At 43.8% G+C, this 21,545-nt stretch overlaps 1 protein-coding gene across 1 annotated transcript in view; it reads left to right on the plus strand.

The window, feature by feature from the left end:
• The window catches only part of LMLN (leishmanolysin like peptidase), a 115,803-nt gene extending 94,496 nt beyond the window's left edge, over positions 1–21,307 (plus strand). The window contains exon 17 of the mRNA XM_027586816.1: positions 21,128–21,307. Coding sequence (XP_027442617.1) covers positions 21,128–21,192 — 65 coding nt within the window. The 3' untranslated portion in view covers positions 21,193–21,307. The remainder of the gene's footprint in view (positions 1–21,127) is intronic.
• Positions 21,308–21,545: the final 238 nt, after the last annotated feature.

The raw sequence follows: 21,545 nt of genomic DNA on the forward strand, positions 1-21,545 counted from the left end.
ATGGGCCCTGCTGGCCTGAATACAGAGAGGACGAAGCTGGATGGGCATGGGGAAAAGGGTAGAAAAAGGGCAGAGAACAAGAAGGAGGTGCCTCATCACCCAAAAGGAAACTGCATAGGAACAGAAAGAAATATTTTGCTCTGTCCTTTAGACTCTGAATGTATTCACTAGGGTGCACAAATGGAAAGACGAGGGAGCAGAAGTATACAGGGATGTTGGGCTCTGAAAGTACACATACCAAAAAAGAAAGAAAGAAAGTAGAATTGCTTGATGGCTGGCCTGCAGGTGTTGGAGCGCATGCCCACGTTCTGATCCAGATTCCACCACTCACCATCTGCCACCTCAGGCAGGCTGCCTAACCTCTGTTGCCTCATCTCTAAACAGGGACCCTAATGGCCCCGGGACTCTGGAGGGGATTAAAGGACTTACATTTAAAGCAGTTAGAACACCCTAATGTGAAGGAAGTCCTCAAAAATGTTAGTAATCATTTTCTTTAGAGGGGAAGTTGATCTTGGGTGGCTTCCAAAGCCCTTCACACTGTGAGATGTTTTTGTTAATCTTGTGATTTTTTTCCCCTTCATCTGGGTCTGCCTTTTCCTATCCATTTCAATAGCTATCCCCCAGTCCAGGATTATATCCTTGCGCCGGTTGGGTTGAAACAAAAGGAGAGCTTCTGATTGTCCCCATGGATCCCTTAACCACCAGCCCTTCCTCTTCACATCTACTCTCAGCTCCTTCGACTCTCTTACTGTGTGGTTCTGCACAACAATGAAGAAAATATCAAGGAACCGAATCAAGATTAGGCAGGTAAACTCCCACCCCAGGCCCTTGACTCCTGTCCAAATTCAGGGTGTGACTCACCAGCTAGGCTGGGGTGGCTGGTGCAGCATCTGTCCTGGGTTTTGCCTTTGCTTCCATCCCCAGCAACGGCCATAAAAAGCAAGGTTCTCCTAAGTTCTCCAGGCTTTATCTTTTGGTTCAGACCAGAGTGAAATCCAGGAGCCCCAGAACTCTGGACAAACATTTTGAGAAAGGGGTATCTCTACCCTGCCTCTAGGTCAGCGCTCCAAAACCATACTTCATCCTGACCTCCCCTGACTGCTCCATTTTCTGATGGTTTCCTTTTGTTGCATTCCATTTCCTTCTCTTAACTAGGCATGCAGTCTACACAACAAATCCTGATTGGCACGGTAGAGTGTGGGTGCATCAACGAACCTCACGGGGCAAGTTTGAGCCCATCTGAACCCAACTTGAGAGGTTGTGCCTTGCCTGCATGCCTGTCCCAGGCTTCTGCCATTCAAACTACACAAATCAGCAGTACCTCTTTCTCTAAACAGTAGTTGGAATATGTCCCATCTTAGCTTCAGTTCCCTCTGGCTTGAAATGGCATCTCTGATTACATTGAAACTGTTTATATGTACATTTTGTCTCTCCATTTTTGCCTTTATCATCCATCTCAGTCCATTTGGGCTGCTACTCTCATGGCTCTGGAGGCTGGAAGTCTGAGCTCAGGGTGCCGGCATGGTAGGGTGAGGGCCCTTTTCCAGGTCACAGACTTCTCTTTGTAACCTCAAAGGGCAGAAGGGATGAGGCCTCTCTCCAGGATCTCTTTTAAAAGAGTGCTAATCCCAGTCATGAGGGCTCCACCCTCATAACTTAAGCATCTCCCAAAGGATACCTCCTAATATCATCACTTCAGGCATTAGGATTTTCAACAAATTAACTTAGGGATAACACAAACATTCAAACCATAGCATCTTCTGTGTTTTTCTCAGTATTGCCCTACTCAGGCTCCTGAGCATAGCCAGGTGAGTTGGCTTCTTGTCACCACATGTGTTGCATGGGTCTCCACTTTTCTGTCCTCATGAATGTCATTTTCCCCAGCCTAAACTAACCTGCCTCCCAGCAGGTCACCCCCGCCAAATTCAGTCCAAAAGATGCTTTAGCCTTGGTACTTCAGACTTACCTTTAGCTTTGCAATTCACAGCTACAAACGTGCAAACATCTCACAAATATGAAGCTTATTGTAAGTGACTTTATATTTAGTGGTAGCCTATGGATTCATAATCAATGTGGCATCCCGTACATGCTCCAACATGGATGAACCTTGAAGACATTATGTTAAGTGAAGTAAGCCAGTCACAAAAAGACAACATTATATGATTCCACTTCTATGAGATACCTAGAATAGCCAAATGCATAGAGACAGAAACTGGAACAGTTGTTAACAGGATCCAGAGGAAGTGGGGAATGGAGAGTTATTGTTTAATGGGTACAGAGTTTCTGTATGGGAAGATGGAAAAAGTCCTAGAGATGGAGAGTGGTGATGGCTTCAGAACAGCATAAATGTATTTAATGCCACTGAACCATACACTCAAAATTTATGTGGGGCACCTGGGTGCCTCAGGCAGTTGGGTGTCCTACTCAGCTCAGGTCGTGATCTCGGGGTCATGGGATTAAGTCCCGTGTTGGGCTCTGCCCTTGGTGCAGAGTCTGCTTGTCCCCCTCCCTCTACTCCTCCCCCAGCTCGTGCTTGTTCTCTATCTCTAAAATAAATAAACAAATCTTTTAAAAAATGTTATATGTATTTTACCACAATAAAACAATTTTTGAGTAAGAGATGATAACTATAGAACTTTCAGAAAATATGAATAAGTAAAAAAGAAAATAGAAATACACTTGCAAAATTTTCACTTAATATATATTAAGATTTTATTTCTTACTGCATGTGAGTCTACAATTATCTCAAAATAAATGGCTTAATTTTTCTAAAAGTGAAAAAATTTATGCATACCAATGGTTAGTTTATTAATATAAAATTTCAAATGAGGAATTACTGAATTAAAGCATTATTTTAAAGGCTTTTGGTACACATTGCTATTTATGCTCATGCCAATGGTATAAGAATTCTACCTCATAACACTGAATATTATTATAAACACCCTTTAATTCAATCAACAAAATTATTTCTCATCAGTATTTAATTCCTTCAAGGTTTTAACGTAGCAACACACTGTCATTTCTCCATATTTAACCAAGTAATTCTTTCTTTGTTATTAGCCGAACAACTTCCCTTTAGGGGAAGAATTCACTTTTTTTTTTTTTAAAGATTTTATTTATTTATTTATTTGAGAGAGAGAATGAGATAGAGAGCATGAGAGGGGAGAGGGTCAGAGGGAGAAGCAGACTCCCCGCTAAGCAGGGAGCCCGATGCGGGACTCGACCCCGGGACTCCAGGATCATGACCTGAGCCAAAGGCAGTCGCTTAACCAACTGAGCCACCCAGGCACCCAAGAATTCACTTCTTTATGTACTTTTCATAAAGATCACCAGGTAGTCCTGCGAACCACACTCAGAGGAGCAAGCAACGTATGAAATCCTTCATCTTACATGTAGTGATCTTGGAGTTCTATGATTTGTGCAAACTCCACTTTGAGTAGTCTCACCTGAGAATGTTAGAAAGGCAAATTCTTTGACCCCACCTCAAACCTACTGAATCAGTTTCTGGGCATGGAGTCCAGCAATCCACTTCACTGAGCTCGCCAAGCAACTGGACTGCACACTAGAATCTGAAAATTACTATTTGTAGAAGACATTGACAAGCATCATTGTTTATTTTTTCTCCCTTCTCACACCCTCAATAGCACATCAGTTCCATGAGGACAGACCCTTTATCCATTTTCACCCTTACATCCCAAGTACCCAAACCATGGGTGCTTAATAAATAATAATTTAAGAAATAATTTAGTAATTAACCAAACTCTGCTCCCTAAAGTCTGTGTCTTCACTCTGGACTGTGCAGCTAGCCTGTCAGGGCAGCCTCCAGCAACTGTTTACATTACAAGGGGGAGGTGTGGGGGGCATGCCAGACCCCATGCAAAGCTAATTTTTTGGTTCATCTTTCCAAATGCAAGGAGGGTGACCAGAAAAGTCTGGGAGTGTTGGTTGGCCGATAGACTTGTAAAATGTTGGCCATATGAGGCCTCAAACCCTAAACTCATCAGTCAAAATGGAGCTTCTGTCAGTCTCGGTGAGACAGTGTTATTCAAATAGTGTGAGCAATAAGCAGAAGAAAGAAAGAATGAATGAATGAAAGAAAGAAAGAAAAGAAAGAAAAAAAGAAAGAAAGAAAAAGAAGAAGGAAGGAAGGAAGGAGAAAGAGAAAGAGAGAAAAGAAAGAAAGAAAAGAGAGAGAGAGAAAGGAAGAAAGGAAGAAAAGAAAGAAAAGATGCTAGATGATGCAGGTTGACCAGGTTCAAGGATCCGGAAGAGGTACCACAGGATGAGCCAAGAGGGTCCTTGGCTTTGCGCAGGATAAAAATCAAATGTGAGGCGAGAGGAAGTGAGAGTAGAGTTTATTGAAGACACGGAGAGAGTGCAGGTACAGTGTCCGGGAGACCTGGAAAGGAAAGGTGAGTCTCATCTTTTCTTGGGGTCTGGGGTTTTTATTGAGGATTGTGGTCCACTGCATGTATCTTCTCAGGCATCCAGGAACAAAGGAGTGTTAAGTGTTCTTCATAATTCACTTATGCCCTGGAGCCAGGGGTCTTGATGAGTCAGTGGTCTCGGAAAACATTCATGACAACCCCACCCAGTCACTCCTTAGATACTATCTTTTGTGCTGGAAGACTCCAAAGAGATCATTAACTCTTGACCTTTACAAGTTCATAACATTATCTGTTCTCTAAGGCGTGTGTAAGGCTGGGGTGTAGGTCCTAGCAAGAACAGAAGCAGGAAAAGGAGTGAAGAAAGCAGTTTTTCATGGGATTCCTTTAGTTTCTCTGTCTCACTAGACAACTGAACCTCTGCATAATCTCAGAAGCCCTCAGTAGCCCTTCTCCATCATATTAATGAAGGACCCTCCGAAAAAAGGCAGGCAGGGACAAGGGGCCCCCACCCTAAGAGGAAACTACCCTTAAAAAGGATTTTACACCACACTGGAAGGAGCCCTCCACCCTTTCGCTCGTGAACAACTACCTGATAGGTAGATGGGCGCATGGACAAAAACCTGATTGGGTGACAGGCACGTGGAGGGTTAATCAGATTAAAACCACCCACCAACATTCTCATAAAACCCCCTAGACTTAGAAACTCTAGTGGCAACCCTCTCAGGTCCCTCCTCTGTGGGACCTTTGTATTATTGCCTAGTAAACTTTGCTGCCTACCACTCTTCGTCTGGTGCTGCATGACCAAGAACCATGGACACTAAGGAAAAGAAATCCTGAAGCATAAAAACTCTTAGTCATGAGACCTTTCAGATGGATATCAGCGGGCCACATGTTTAGAGGATGATTACTAACATATTTGGCAGGGGGAGCGGTAGATAAAAAGGAAGTTCCCAAAGTGATTGTTACAGGACCCTGGAGATCAGGCTAATAACAAGCCAAGGTTGTCTTTTGCCTCTAGCAAAGTATTAACTTTGAGATGGCTAAGATCCTTCAGGAAGGTCACTCTGCCTGTCTCAAGTACTTGTCAATGGGCTGTAAAGTGTAAAGAAACGCCCAACTGTAAAGAAATTTAATTTTTTTCTTTTGCCTTTGTTCTCCACATCAGAGAGGACTTTGCTCAAGAAGGCCTTGCTAGGTTCCTCTCTTGTCTACTATACCTAGTTCATATCATAATGTAGTTATCTATGCTGTCTTCCTGGAGCAGGTCTTCTATCTAAATTCTTTTTTTTTTTAATATTTTATTTATTGATTGATCAGAGAGAGAGAGAAAGAGCACAAGCAGGGGGAGAGGCAGGCAGAGCAAGAAGCAGGCTTCCCACTGAGCAGGGAGCCAGACGCGATACTCGATCCCGGGACCCCAGGATCATGACCTGAGCCGAAGGCAGCCGCTTAACTGACTGAGCCACCCAGGCGCCCCTATCTAAATTCTTTTTAAGCAGTTGTAGGGGGAGATAAAGAACTTTACCTGAATCTGCTGGGTCTTGGTTGTTTTTTAAGTAGGCTCCACACCCAACTTGGGACTCAAACAACCCTGCTGAGCCAGACAGGCGACCCGTCTTGATTGCTTTTAATTCAAAATAATCTTTACAGCAAAGCAGCCCATCTTGGATTGGCCCCTACCAATCCAAGAGAAACATTGAGACATCTCCATTAGCAGAGATCCTCAGAGTCATTTTTATTTTACTACCAAGGACATTTTATATAGCGTACAAGTTTATGGAATCATCTTACTTATATTCCTTTTTTTCCCCACATAACTAAAAATCTTTTGGAAATGTTGTCATTTGCCGTAGTGCCCTAGTAAGCACAGAGTTTCAAGTCCAGCTCAGTTCTCTATCATGATTCTCATCTCTCTGGGCTCCTGCCCCCCAATCAGTGACATTTGTCAGAAAGTTTTGTGCTTCGGTGTTTTTCTTTCTTCATGCACTGTCCCCTTAGGGCAAGCTTGCTCTGGTTTTCCTATGAATGTTTTGGTTACTGCATACCACATGACATCTTCATTCCCTCCTCCTGTATTTATGGGCATCAGTAATGTTCTAAGCATGAGGGACTCAGCTATAAATAAACAGACCAGTCCCAAGCTTACAGTTCTGCCCTTGTTTTGCCTAAATTTTCTACGACAATATGGTGTGCTGTAGCTGGGGCGCCCTGGGTACAGGAGCATCTGCTCTGGGGGTCCCAAACAGACTAGTTTGGCCACTTGCCACTGACAAAATCCAAAGGCAGAGAGACAAGTGGTGGTGAAACAAGAAAGGAGCTTATCTCACTGAGTCCAACACTGGTAAGACTGTTGACTAGCGTCTCAAAGACTGTCTGCAAGATGCAGAAAACTGTTCCAAGTTTATATACGGAAAATGTGCGATAAAGGTTGCTGGGTAGTGCAGGTGGGCAGTGAAGGGCAGGGTCTTGCTGGCTCAGGGCAGTCCTTATTGCCGGGGGGTAGTTTTGGTTCCCATCAGGAGATGTTTTGCCTGCAGTCTTTTGCCTGAATTGAGAAATAAGCTAGAAAGAAGAACTGAATTAGAAAGTTGGAGGACAAAAATGGAGGAAGTTGAGGGATGCTTGGGTGGCTCCGTCAGTTAAGCGTCTGCCTTTGGCTCAGATCTTGATCTCAGGGTCCTAGGATTGAGCCCCACATCAGGCTCCCTGCTCAGGGGGAGCCTGCTTCTCCCTCTCCCTCTGCTGCCCCCCCTTGCACTAATAAATAAAATCTTTTTTAAAAATGGAGGAAGTCGAAGTCCTCTTTCAATACCAAAATTTAAACTAATTAAACACATTTTTCCTTACACAGGTCAGAGAAAATGTATTTGCCTACCAAGTTGTTTTGTTTTAACAGTTTCCATTTTTTTTTAAGATTTTTTATTTATTTATTTGACAGAGAGAGATTGACAGCAAGAGAGGGAACACAAGCAGGGGGAGTGAGAGAGGGAGCAGCAGGCTTCCCACAGAGCAGGGAGCCCGATGCGGGGCTTGCTCCCGGGACCCTGGGATCATGACCCGAGCTGAAGGCAGTTGCTTAACTGAGCCACCCAGGTGCCCCAACAGTTTCCATTTTAAAGAGCTAGATGTTTCAGGGGGGACTGGCCCTGGTGGTACCGTGGTATTCCAACACCCATGGGTGAATGAAGCCTGTTTTACTGGGCAAGGGACAACCTACAGACCACCCAGCCCTTCCAAGGGGGCAACCACCTCTCAGTGCCAGGGATGGTTTCCAGGCAAGACTGTGGACCCACTTTTGCCAGGTCTTCTGATTTTTCAAGAGGAGCTATCAAACAGAATTTGAAGTGAAATATTTTGATTTTTAAGTATTAGCAACTAATTTAAACACTGTGTAGACCAAATATATCTTCTGGTTATATGGCTTTGAACTCTCTTCTATGATTACATATTAAAATTTTCTGTATGGGGCGCCTGGGTGGCTCAGTTGGTTGGGCGACTGCTTTCGGCTCAGGTCATGATCCTGGAGTCCCGGGATGGAGTCCGGCATTGGGCTCCTTGCTCAGCGGGGATCCTGCTTCTCCCTCTGACCCTCTCCCATCTCATGTGCTCTCTCTCTCTCTCAAATAAATAAAATCTTTTTTATTTTTTTATTTTTTATTATTATTTATTTATTTGAGAGAAAGAGAATGAGAGAGAGAGAGCATGAGAGGGAAGAGGGTCAGAGGGAGAAGCAGACTCCCTGCCGATCAGGGAGCCCGATGCGGGACTCGATCCTGGGACTCCAGGATCATGACCTGAGCCGAAGGCAGTTGCTTAACCAACTGAGCCACCCAGGTGCCCTCAAATAAATAAAATCTTTTAAAAAAAAAATAAAAAAATTTTCTGCATGAATAAATAGAATCTTTAAAAAAAATAAAATTTTCTGTATGGAACTTGTTCTATTATTTGCCTTAAAGACCTTTGCTTGCAGTTCTGTTTGCCACGTCCTCCTTGAAAGTCCCCCCTTTGTACTTTCTACTATGATCTATCAGCACAAGCACACTCTATTCCCAGTTGTGTTAAATCCTGGTGAGATGGAAGACAGAACATCTCCTAATGTTTGTTTCTCCTGCTTGGTTTCATTAAACCCTAAAATCAGTTTTTTTTGTGAAACAGTTAGTTCCATGTATATCAGTCCCAGGGCTGATAAAGTTTGATAAAACTAGTTTAGCTGTTCCCTATGTTACATAACAAAGGCCTGAGAGTATTTCTCTCCACCAAGTCCCTGTAATTAAATATTCTGTCCTTTATGAGTCTAGGGATTCACGGGACCTATGCTTTTTACCCTGTGGCAGTGTTGATTCACTGAAAGCCCTTCTTTCCCTGACAAAAGGTTTATGATTTATTCATTTATTCATTATTTTTTTACTATTTTTTTAAATTGTGGTAAAATATATATAACATCATCAATTCTGTCATTTTAATCATTTTCACCCATACAGCGCAGTGGTGTTAAGTATATCACAATGTTGTGCAACCATCACCACTACCTGTTTCCAAAATTTTTTATCACCCCCGAAAGAAATTCTATACCCATTAAGCAATAAGTCCCCAGTCCCCCTTCCCCCCAGCCCCTGGTAAACTCTAATCTACTTTGTGTCTGGATGAATTTGCCTATTCTACATAATTCATATAAGTGGAATCATACAATATTTGTCCTTTTGTGTCTAGCTTATTTCACTTAAAATAATATTTTCAGAGTTCACCCACATTGTGCCACATATCAGAACTTTATTCCTTTTTATGGCTGTATAATATTGAATACCATGTGTATATCACATTTTGTTTATCCATCTGTTGGTAGACACTTGAGGTGTTTCCACATTTTGGCTGTTGTGAACAATGCTGACGTGAACATGGGTGTACAAACATCAGTTTGAGGCCCTGATTTCAATTCTTTTGGTATATATGATATGGGAAACAAAGGCAGAAGAAAAATTATTAAATTTTCTTACTACTTACAGCCCACTGTCAAGTCCTTGAAAGAGGCAGAGTGATATTCCTCTAGGGACTCAACTGCCTTGATGTTGACCCTTTGCTAAGGGCAAAAGGCAATCTTAGCCCGACACCCACCCCCAGGATCCTCTAAGTCTACCTTAACGTATAAAAATTCCTTTGGGGGCACCTGGGTGGCTCAGTCGGTTAAGCATCTGCCTTCAGCTCAGGTCATGATCCCAGGGTTCTGGGATCGAGCCCCACATCAGGCACTATCTCTGTTTCTCTCTCTCAAATAAATAAATAAAACCTTTTTAAAAATATTTTTAAAAAATTCCTTTGGAGGGGCAGCCGGGTGGCTCAGTCGTTAAGCGTCTGCCTTCAGCTCAGGCCATGATCCCAGGGTCCTGGGATCGAGCCCCACATCGGGCTCCCTGCTCTGCGGGAAGCCTGCTTCTCCCTCTACCTGCCACTCCCCCTGCTTGTGTTCCCTCTCTCGCTGTGTCTCTCTCTGTCAAATAAATAAATAAAATCTTTAAAAAAATTCCTTTGGAAATTTCCTTTCTCTCTAACCAACCCCCAAGATATGGCAATCGTTCCCCAAGCATATGACCCACCAATATACATCTGAAGGGTCTCATGACTTTATTATATGGTAATAAATGACCTTTTCCTAATAATAGCTATCCCCCTCAAGGTTCTGGAAACCTTGTTTCCAAAATTCCTTAGAGACTTACTCTATCCCTAACCCCCTCTCAACTTGAAGGTATATAATCACCACCCCTAATGACCCCATTGCAACTCTTTCTGCCCACAGGTCCTATCCCCCGGCTTTAATAGAACCACCTTTTTGCACCAAAGACGTCTCAGGAATTTTTTCTTGGCCGTCGGCTTCAAACCCTAACGTCTTTCCTATATCATATACTTAGGAACGGATTTGCTGGGTAATATGGGAATTCTGTGTTTAACTTTTTGAATAATTACCAAACTGTCTTCCACAGCAGCTCTACCATTTTATATTCCCACTAGCAATATATGTGGGTTCCAGGTTCTCCACGTCCCTGCCAACACTTCTTTTCTTTCTTTCTTTTTTAAATTATAAACATCATAGTATGGGAGAAGTAATCTCATTGTATTTCCCTGATGGTTAATGATGTTGAACATCTTTTCATATGTTTATTGGCCATTTGTCTTTCTTCTTTGGAAGAAAGAAGTCCTTTGCCCATTTTTAAATTTTGGGCTATTTGTTCACGGTTTATGTTTAAGTTAAAGTTTTGAAGCCCTCACCACTGTAGGTCACAGGCAGTCAGTCTGCAATTTTGAAGATTTTATTTACAATGTAGAGCTCCACTCAGTCTTAGATGACAGACTCTGGTGTTGAGGGCTTTTTTTTTTTTTTTAAGATTTTATTTGTTTATTTGACAGAGAGAGACACAGCAAGAGAGGGAACACAAGCAGGGGGAGTGGGAGAGGGAGAAGCAGGCTTCCCGTGGAGCTGGGAGCCCGATGTGGGGCTCAATCCCAGGACCCTGGGATCAAGACCTGAGCTGAAGGCAGATGCTTAACAGCTGAGCCACCCAGGCACCCCAAGAGCTGTCTGTTTTTAAATCCAGGACCAACTGGAAGAATAGATTGCTTGGCCATGGAGTTAGTCCCTCTGATCCTAAGGTAGGTGAAACAAAAACTAGAATAAAAATGAAAACAAAATCAGGGGCACCTGGGTGGCTCAGTTGTTAGGAGTCTGCCTTCGGCTCAGGTCATGATCCCAGGGTCCTGGGATGGAGACCAGCATCAGGCTGCCTGCTCAGAGGGAAGCCTGCTTCTCCCTCTTCCACTCCCCTGCTTGTGTTCCTTTTCTCTCTGTCAAATAAATAAATAAAATCTTAAAAAAAAAGAAAAGAAAAACAAAAGCAGAGGATAAAATTTGGAGTCAATCTAGTTTACTATTCCTTACCCATCAATTTAACAAAATATTTCTTGAGCACTTATATGCAACAAGCCCTGCATTAGGTGCTGGGGATATAGTAGTCAATGAGATGGATGCTGTTCATACACGGGTAGAATAATGGTCCCCAAAGATATCCACACTCTAATCCTGGAGCCTGTGAATATGTTATATCACATGCCAAAAGGGACTTCGCAGATGTGGCTGAATTAAGGGTCTTGAGATGGAGAGATTATTCCGGATTATTTGGTAAACCCAATGTAATTACAAGGGTCCTACCAGAGGGAGGCAGGAGGATCAGAGTGAGCAAAGATGTGAAGATGGAAGCAGAGTGACACAGACATTTGAACACACTACAACGGCTGGCTTTCAAGATGGAGGAAGAGGCCATGGGTCAAAGAATACAGTCTAGAAGTCGGAAATCTTAAAGTCAAGGGGTTGGCAGGAATGCGTTCCTCCCAGAAGCTCTAGTGAAAAATCTGCTTCCTTACCTTTTCCAGCTCATAGGCCTATCTAGACTGTTAAGATAATAGGTTTGCATTGTTATAGGCACTAAGTTTGTGGTAATTTGTTACAACAGCAATAGGAAACTAACAATTCCTTATCCCCCCATCAAGGACACTGGCATGGTGGGCAGCAATCAGCAGACCTGGGTCTGACTCTGTGTTCCATGCCCTGTAGCTACGTGACTTGGGACAAGTTACTTTATCACACTGAGACTCGTTTTCCATGTCAATAAAATGGGGATAGCAATGTTTGACTCACAAAGTTGTGAAAATTAGAAACTGTGTGAAACAGCTGGGGTAGAGGAGGCTCTTAGTAAGTGGAAGCTATTATTATTCTTTCCATCACTATTTTGTTTTTACAGCTTTCCTTTAATTAGGCAAGGAGATAGGAGACCAGAGACACAGACCCCATTTAGAAGCAGGATGTTGGAAGGGAGAAGGGATTACAAAATGCTTAGGTGGGAGTAGTTAAAGGAGGTTCTATTCCACAGAACCAGGCAGCAGCCCTGGCTGTCCTTTCTCTCTCCCTTCTACTCTCAGTGGCACAATCCTGCTCTTCAACCTCCAGGTTTCACACTCAGGATTTCTCTTGGCCTATCTCCTTTATCCCCATCAAGCCATGATTCTTTTTCTCCATCTCATCTCACCCAGAGGCCAACCCACTGTTTTGGTTATCCTTCTCAGTCATGACGCCGGTCATTTTGGTTATATTTGCTCATATTTGGTCATTTTTGCTTTCTTTATGTAGCACTGATACCCAGTCTAGATTGGGTCTCCAGTTCTTGGTCACAAATTGTAATGACTGTGTCTTCCTTGCTCACAATGGAGAGGCTCCAGCAGCCGTGTCTGCACTGTGTATCTCATTTCCGCTGGCTCTAATAACTCATTGGCTCAGGATGGACAATTGCCCAAGTTAGGAATGGGGATTTGTGATCTAGACCACCCTGACTCAGAAATGGTCAGAACCATAAGCATCAATCACTTTCTCAGGAGGCTGATTAACAGCCATATTCCACCAGGGGAGGGGGAGGAGAGGAGAGAAGAACCCAACAGACTTGCAGGGAGATGTCCCAATGACATTGCAATTCCCACTTCTAGCCCTTTCCTGCAGCTCTACTGTATTCTTGTATTCCAATTTTATGAGATAACCCTATACATATCCTTATACATAATTTACATACATAGAATACACATATACGTGAATATGTATGTAGAATATACATGTACATGTTGAGATAAATTTCTAGGCCCAAGATGGAGCTGCTCCTGGCCAGGGTGCCATGTCAGCAAAAGGAATATAGGTAACTTTCCTGTCTCTGTAAATGTTCTGCATGCCCAGAAATATGGTATATCCAATCAGCTGATTTCCAAACACCAAGCCAACTCTGGGCTTTATGCTTATTTCCTTGTTTTTTCTTACCCCGAGTGAGGTTGACTATGTGGCCCCAGCCAGTCAGATACTTTCTATTTTGTTTCTGCTTTTTCTTTATCTTATAAAAATTTCCTGCCTTCCTCCCATTTTTCAGTTCTCTGGACCCTTGGGAATGGTGACTGCTTGTTTCATGAAGTGTGAAATAATGTTTGTTTATATCACTTAAATTGTCTTCTTTAATCATTTTTAACATAGATATACATAAAATTCTCAATTTTCCCCTCAGCCAACTTTAATTGAATTTTGTCATGGTGACCAAAGGGCTTCAGCCAATGTATAAATAAAGATCTTTAAGAATAGCAAGCTCCATCCAGGATTAAGACTAGAGGAAAACCATTTAATACAAATGCTGCCTGGTGCCTTGTGCTCATCTCATTTTATTGCTGAGCCAGAGGCCTGAAAATCTTGATGACCAAAGTCCTCTATCATCAAACACCTTCATCCAGGAGGAAGTCTATGAAAAACGACACCACATGATCATGGCCAACATCAAGCACTGAAAGAAGCATCATATCCTTTCTTTCTTGAAATGTATCCAAAGAAAAGATGAGTACAGGACGTCCATAGCCATGGCCAGCTAATCTTAATTTCTCTTCATGTATAAGAAAAAGAAAAAAGGGCAGTAAAAACGATGTCCTCAGGGTTTCTTTCTTTCTTTCTCTCCTCCTTCTTTTCTCACAGGCCCAACTTAGCCTGAAAAGAGGCACTTTTGAGTGAAGATTCTCTCAGTGGATGTGGACATTAATGTTCCAAATGACTTGTGGGTTGTCATGTTCCCACTAGGCCAACTCACCAAAGCAGGTGGGTCCTACCAGATGTTTTGGTGGCCAGGACCCTGCTAGGAAAGACCCAGAGAATGGGAGGGACTAATGAATGATGAGTACCTGCTTTGGGCCAGGCATCTGGCTTCTCTTCATTCCTCATAGTCATCCAATGAAGTGGGTAGTATTTTTCCCATTCGACAGATAAAGAGCTGGGGTTCAGAGAGGACAAGTAACTTGTCCAGTATCTTACAGGTAAAATGCGATGGGTTCCATCTCAGTCCAGAGCCTGCAATTTTTTACTATACCAAGCACAACCTTCAACTGAGAAGTTCCTCATTCCCAGGAAAAAAAGTTGTAGAGGGCGCCCGGGTGGCTCAGTGGGTTCAGCAACTGCCTTCGGCTCAGGTCATGATCCTGGAGTCCCGGGATTGAGTCCCGCATCGGGCTCCCTGCTCAGCGGAGAGTCTGCTTCTCCCTCTGACCATCCCCTGCCATGCTCTTTCTCTCTCATTCTCTCTCTCTCTCAAATAAATAAATAAAATCTTAAAAAAAAAAACTTAAAAAAAAAAGTTGTAAAGTTTCCCACTAGGCCTGAGACAGAATTCACAGTACAGCCTGTGTCAGGAAAATGATCTGAATATTCACCCAGTAGGCTTTCTGTGGTTCTGTTACTATGGATTCAGGTTTCCACTCTCAGTTGATCCATAACCACCTTCTGAGGTGTTCAGTAAGAACATGAAAGGAACATGAAAGGTAGTTAGATGGACAGGGCCTTAGACTGGGGGGCCAACAACCCAATGTTGGGTATACACCTCTGCTTCTGATTCTCATGCCTTTGTTCCAAGTCTCTAACATGGGAATACTAATTCCAGTTCATTCCACCTCACAAAGGACAAAGAGCAGGTGAATACTCTGCCAAAGGTGAGTCTGCAGGTGAGCCAACACATGCAGTGATCCACCCAAAGGCCCCTCTCACCCTTAGCAACATAAATAGCAGATTTGGGGGCACCTGGGTGTCTCATTCGGTTGGACATCTGACTCTTGATTTCGGCTCAGATCATGATCTCAGAGTTATGAGATCAAGCCTCACATGGAGCTCTGTGCTTATGGCGGGAGTCTGCTTGAGATTCTCCCTCTCCCTCTGACCCTCCCCCTCTCGTGCGTGTGCACACTCTCTCTCTCAAGTAAATAAACCTTAACAACAACGACAAAAAAGAAATAGCAGATTGGAAAGTCAGGCAGGTGCCTCCTCCTGATGTCAATCCTCCTCACCTACCTATATACTAAAAGAACTGCCCTTCCCTGGGGGCAGGGGAGGGACCTGGCAAGACAAGCCAAACCGCCCAAGTCTTATCTAGGTCACCTTGAAGCAGACTAAGCAAAGCTTCATCCCAGCACGGCTCCCTGAGCACAAGACAAAAGGACAGGGATGAGAGTAAGCAGCAGGGAAATATTCATCACCACCCCTCGGCCTCCCACAGCACACTGCTATCAGTGTCTTACCATTTTTTTCTTTTCATGCTTGTCTTTCCCTGACCGCATGTGAGTGACTTGTAGTCAGGGATCCTCTCCTGTTACAGAAGAAAAATACGAACACATTTTTTCTTGTTAAATAACAATAAAAACATCCCAGAAGAGACTGAAGGCCTCCCTGACCCCTTCGGTTCCAGCACCTCCGATCCCAGTCCACACCCGGGGGGTAACCTCTGTCAGTAGGATGAACGTAGATACTTTTTCTGTGTATTTCACTGAATGGTGTTGTATACACACTTAACTCATACAAATCCAGTTTTAGCCAAAACAGAACAAAACAAGACTCTGAGCACGAAATAGCAATTTAAATAGTACCATTCCACACACTGAGTCAGTCAATGGCCTGGAGAAATGTAGGGTGAATGACATAATAATCCCTCAGTGAAAAACCAGGTCCCTCAACTGTCCTGTGCTTCTGAGAATGGGACCATTTCACTATCCACGGGGATGATTTAAAATATTTTCAAAGATAATTCTGCTATTATTTGATTTTTGCTCTAAACACTAACTTAACACTAGCCTTTTTTTTTCTTTAACAAGCTTTATTTATTTATTTAAAAATTTTTTTATTATGTTATGTTAGTCACCATAGAATACATCACCAGTTTTTGATGCAGTGATCCACGATTCATTGTTTTCGTATAACACCCAGTGCTCCGCGCAGTATGTGCCCTCCTTAATACCCACCACAGGGCTAACCCATCCCCCCACCTCCCTCTCTTCTAAAACCCTCAGTTTGTTTCTCGGAGTCCATAGACACTAACTTTTGAACCCAACTCCTATTAAAAGTACCGCAGATACCCACTCCGGCTCCATGACATTACCGTGATGCCCAGAGCAAGTCCTGAAATATAGTGACAAAGTCAATTCACCTATTGGGATCCACAAAATGGAGGCTGGCCCCATGGCCCAGCACACCTGAGTCAACCTTCAATTAGGGAAACACTTCACTGCTTAAAAAACCTAATACCAATCACAATCTTCCAATTCAGCTTTAGCTAGTTTATCTTACACTAGAAAATAGGACCTGCTGGCCTTATAAAGAAATTCCCAAACTCCTCCTAGCCTGTTTTCTCGGTGCCTCTTTTAACACCCTGTACAATTTGCTCTTGCCCGAAATCCCTTGGCAAGAGTGCTTCCCTGCTTGTGAGGCCCTGTACCCCCCCAATCCACAGATTGCCTTCCCTTGAAGAAAGGACAAACTCATTACTATATTTAGTTCTGTCATTTTAACAATAGGAATGCTCTGAGGGGCGCCTGGGGGTGCTCAAGTCAGTTTGATGTAGGTAAAATATAGGTGAGGTATGGTACAGTGAGGTCCGGAGCCCACGGCCAAGAAAGAATTCTTGAGACTCCTTTGGTGCAAAATGGTGGGTGGTGGGGTTTTTTCCCCTATTTAAAGATTTTATGTATTTATTTGAGAGAGAGAGCACAAGCTGGGGGAGTGGCAGGCAGAGGGAGAAGCAGGCTCCCCGCTGAGCAAGGAGCCCAATGTGAGACTCAATCCCAGTACCCTGGAATCACGACCCGAGCAGAAGGCAGCCGCCTAACTGACTGAGCCACCCAGGCATCCCAAAATGGTGGTTTTATTAAAGCATGGTGCTACAGGATTTTTTCTCCATCGGTCCCTGCAGTTCTTGGTCATGCTGCTTTGAAGAATGAAGAGATCCACCAGACGGTGGTGGGCAGCAAAGCAAGGTTCTCACAAGGTTCATGAGGTTCATTGAGGAATAGCAAAGTGATAGTACAAAGCTCCCGAGGAGGAAGAGGACCCAAGAGGGTTGCCACTGGAGTTTCTAAGACTTCTAAGTCTTAAGGGTTTTTATGGGCTTGTTGGTGGGCTGTTTCATTCTGATTAACCCTTCATGAGCTCGTCATCCGATCAGGTTTTTGCCATCTATCTATCCCGTGGGAGAGGGTGGCGGGATCCTTCCAGGGTGGTGTAAAATCCTTTTAAGGGTGGTTTCCTCTTAGGGTGGGGGATAGCTTGTCCCTGCTGGCCTGCCTTCCAACTATCCTTCCTCACAGGGACAGGACGCATGGGCAGAAAGAGCTGCACCGGGGTTGTGAGGAGCAATTGATTATATATTATGGGGTTGGGGCAGGTAAAGAAAAAGGGAGGTGTCAAAAAGACTTTCACACGCTAAAGGAGACCCTCAGGATACTGGAGGCCTTGCTATTATCAAACCAAGGTTGTTTTTTTGCTCTAGCAAAAGCATTAACATTAAGATAGTTGGAAGTTTCCTGGAAGAATGTTACAGATGTCTCACCCAGGAGTGTGGGGGAGGGTGTCAGGGTGTCAGCTTGTGCTTTGTCCTCAGCTAGTATCAGGTTAAGCGTCTGACTCTACATCTCAGCTCTGGTCTTGATCTCAGGGTTGTTAGTTTAAGCCCCACTTTTGAGTTCCACACTGGGCATGGAGCCCACTTAAAAAAAACTGAGATTGATTCCTCCCCATCGGGCTCCCTATCCAGCGGGGAGCCTGCTTCTCCCTCTCCCACTCACCCTGCTTGTGCTCTCTCTCTCTCACTCAAATAAATAAATAAAATCCTAAAAAAAAAAAAAAAAAACCAAACCAAACAGTAGGAACTTTCTGAAATGTTTCAGGACAGAGGAAAAGAAAGAAGGAAGGATCCTGGACTGGGTGGACCTTACAGGCGAAGCAAATCTTGGCTACAGATTATGCTGAGTAATGGTATTTCTGACTTGGCTGAGATGCTATTCAGAGGGAAACACCACTCTGCAAATGTGTAATATGGGCCTTCAACAGTGGCCATCTGGAGGCTGTCCTTTGGCCCAGAAAGTGTGGGCCCAGAAAGTCTGCTCTGAATGTGGCATCATGCTAATCGGGCCTCCATCAGCGGAAATGGGCTGACCCCTGTCCACATGAACTCCGTGATACCAAATTCCGACTTGAGCCAGATGTACTTTCTTTTCCACAGATGCACTTTAAAGGGAATGGGCCTGGCTGTATTTTCTCTCAAAACCAGGAGAACTTGGGGCCTTACTCCCCTTACGTTCTTGGGTATCTGGTCTCCCTGCGGGTACTAGGCATTTTCATAGTCCTGACTGATGATTGCTATCAAATCTCTCCTCCCTCAAAGCTCTTCCTTAATTCAGAGTTTCACTTTATGTCAAATATTGTTTTTTGGACATTCTGAGCAATGATTTTGCAATGGTGAATGCCTTGCAAAGGAGGAGAGGAGAAGTGGGTGACTGATTCTTACAATGTTAAAAGTCATCCTGGAGGGGCGCCTGGGTGGCTCAGTCATTAAGTGTCTGCCTTCGGCTCAGGTCATGGTCCCAGGGTCCTGGGATCGAGCCCTGCATCGGGCTCCCTGCTCGGCGGAGAGCCTGCTTCTCCCTCTCCCACTCCCCCTACTTGTGTTCCCTCTCTTGCTGTGTCTCTCTCTGTCAAATAAATAAAATCTTAAAAAAAAAAAAAAAAAAAGTCATCCTGGAGTTGGCACATCAGCTCAGAATTGCCAGATAATTCCCCTTCAGATCTAGCCATCTGACAGAAACAGCCACGCCGAGAGAACGGCCAAGCTCTTGCCCAGCTGTTCCTGGGGTGGGTTGCTAAATACCCATTTTGTGAGGTTTTTAGCCCCAGTGAAGGCTTCAGAGCCAGAGTTGTTCATCCCTTGGAGCAGGATAGAAAGTGGGGATTAGAAAGGCTGTTAGAAATAATCTAATCCAGCCATGTCATTTAGATTTTCATTTTTAATTCTTTCAATTTACAAATGAAGAATTTGAGGCTGCAAAAGGGGAAGTTTCTGGTTTGAGAACACACATTTGCTTTAGTGAAAGAGGGGAAATGAGAACTCAGGCCTTCTCACTTCTAATTCAGTGTTCCTTCCTCAACACCATGCTTTGGAAGTGCTGGGTGAAACAAAATTAAACCATGTTCTTTATCACCAGACTTCTAGTCTTCAATATGGTCATATCACCAGACTTTTGAGTCTTTAATATGCTCATATGTAACATTTCTTTCTTAGAGGGGAATATATTTTTCACACATTCCCAGACGTTTTTGACCAGATTACTTTTTTAATACGATGTCTGTTTACATTCTCCAAAAGAAGATTAAAGGATTCTTCATAACAGCTTAGGAAATACTGCCCTACACCATGCTATTATTGTTAAGTGCTACGCACAAAAAATCACCTATACATAATCCCTACAACCCATGGAATGCAGCACTGATGTTGAGACCCAGGATACTCAGCTGCTGGCAAACATCATCTGTTGTTCTAAATATCAGCAATGAGCTCTGCATCTCAAAATACAGAAGTGTAGGGCACCTGGGTGGCTCAGATGGTTAAGCGTCTGCCTTCGGCTCGGGTCATGATCCCAGGGTCCTGGGATCGAGTCCTGCATTGGGGTCCCTGCTCTTTGGGAGCCTCCTTCTCCCTCTGCCTCTCTCTCTCGCTCTCTCTCTCTGTCTCTCATGAATAAATAAATAAAATCTTAAAAAAAATACAGAAGTGTATGTGGTGGGAAAGGAGGAACATAGGCAGTGCAAGGGTTAATGGTCAGCTCTTCTCTGACTCCTCTCAGCATATCTGGGGTTTAGGGCTGGTCAGCCTTCATTCAACATGCAATGATTGTGTTTCTGTGAGGTGTCCTAGATTCTTGGCTTCAAGGACATCACAGTTTGGTAGGGGAACAAGCACATAAAGGAATGAGCGCTGCGGTAGATGCAGTGGCAGGAACATGTACAAGGCAAAGGTAAAGCGAAGAGGAGGGACAGAGTGAAACCTTAGGTCTTGCAGAAGGGGACGGGGCCAGTGGCTAGGACCACTTGCCAGAGGAATCCCTTTCATTGGGTGTTAAGGCTCAGTAGGGATTTACTAGATGGCAGAATGGGCTGAGGAAGAGAGAACAGCATGTACAAGGGCAGAGAAGGGGAAAACAACATGGTTCTTGGGGTTGGCATAGGAAATTGGGTTGTTTTGGGGATTTTTTGGTTTTGTTTTTGAGATTATTATTGGTGGGAAGGGGAGAGTCATAGGGTTAATCAGCAGGGATCTGAGGCTGACCAGCCTTCTGCACTAGGCTGAGGTGTTTGAACTTCATCTGTGAGTTGGCCCAGTCTGCCTCCATAAATACCTGCCTTTCTGCGAGCATGTGAGGGTCAGCCACCTCCTCAGGTCAACTAAGATTCCAAACCGCCATGTCAACAGATGGCATTTTGAGGTATGGGGCTTCAGAGAGAGAGACTGGCTGGGACTGAATTTCACAATAGCCTCTTCTCCACATACAATTTAAGAATGGAACCATAATGCCCACATGCAGCCAAAAAAGCCACACTGTTCGAGATGCAAGAATTTAGAGACAATCCATCCTCATAATTTTTTTTTTTTTTTGTAGTTAAGGTAACTTAGACTCTGAATAGTGAGGTGGTATAGCAAAACATATCAGCAGCAGAACCAGGATGAAACACCATGTCTCGTATGCCCAGGAAGAGACTTTTTAAAAATTTGCAGTTAAGTTACCCAAGCCATGAGAAACATCATCAAGTTTGTGCCCATTTATTCATTCAGCATGCATTTGTTCATTCTCTTCTATAAATTTGGCTTTAGGAACTGAAGATTCGTGGATGACAAAACCTGGTATCTGTCCTAGAGGAGCCCAAGGCAAAAGATAAGGACATGACACCATGGAAGACTCTGGTGGCTCTGGTGACTGAGAGTATGCTGGGTGAAATGGGATGGTCCCGACCATGACTTTAGCTGATTGTTGTCTGAATATTAGCTCAAGGTTTCTTCCTTAAGAATTTTTTCGAGAGGCCAGAAAACTAGATTTTTGAGGAAAACATTCTGATTTTTAAAACACTGGAAGGCCAGGGTGCCTGGGTACTCAGGTCACGATCTTGGAGGCCTGGAATTGAGCCCTACATTGGTCTCTCCGCTCAGCAGGGAGTCTGATTCTCCCTATCCCTCTGCCACTCCCCCTGCTTGTGGTCTCTCGCTCTCTCTATCTCAAATAAATAAATAAAAC

Source organism: Zalophus californianus, chromosome 1 (genome assembly GCF_009762305.2).
Source record: "Zalophus californianus isolate mZalCal1 chromosome 1, mZalCal1.pri.v2, whole genome shotgun sequence".
NCBI lineage: Eukaryota > Metazoa > Chordata > Mammalia > Carnivora > Otariidae > Zalophus > Zalophus californianus.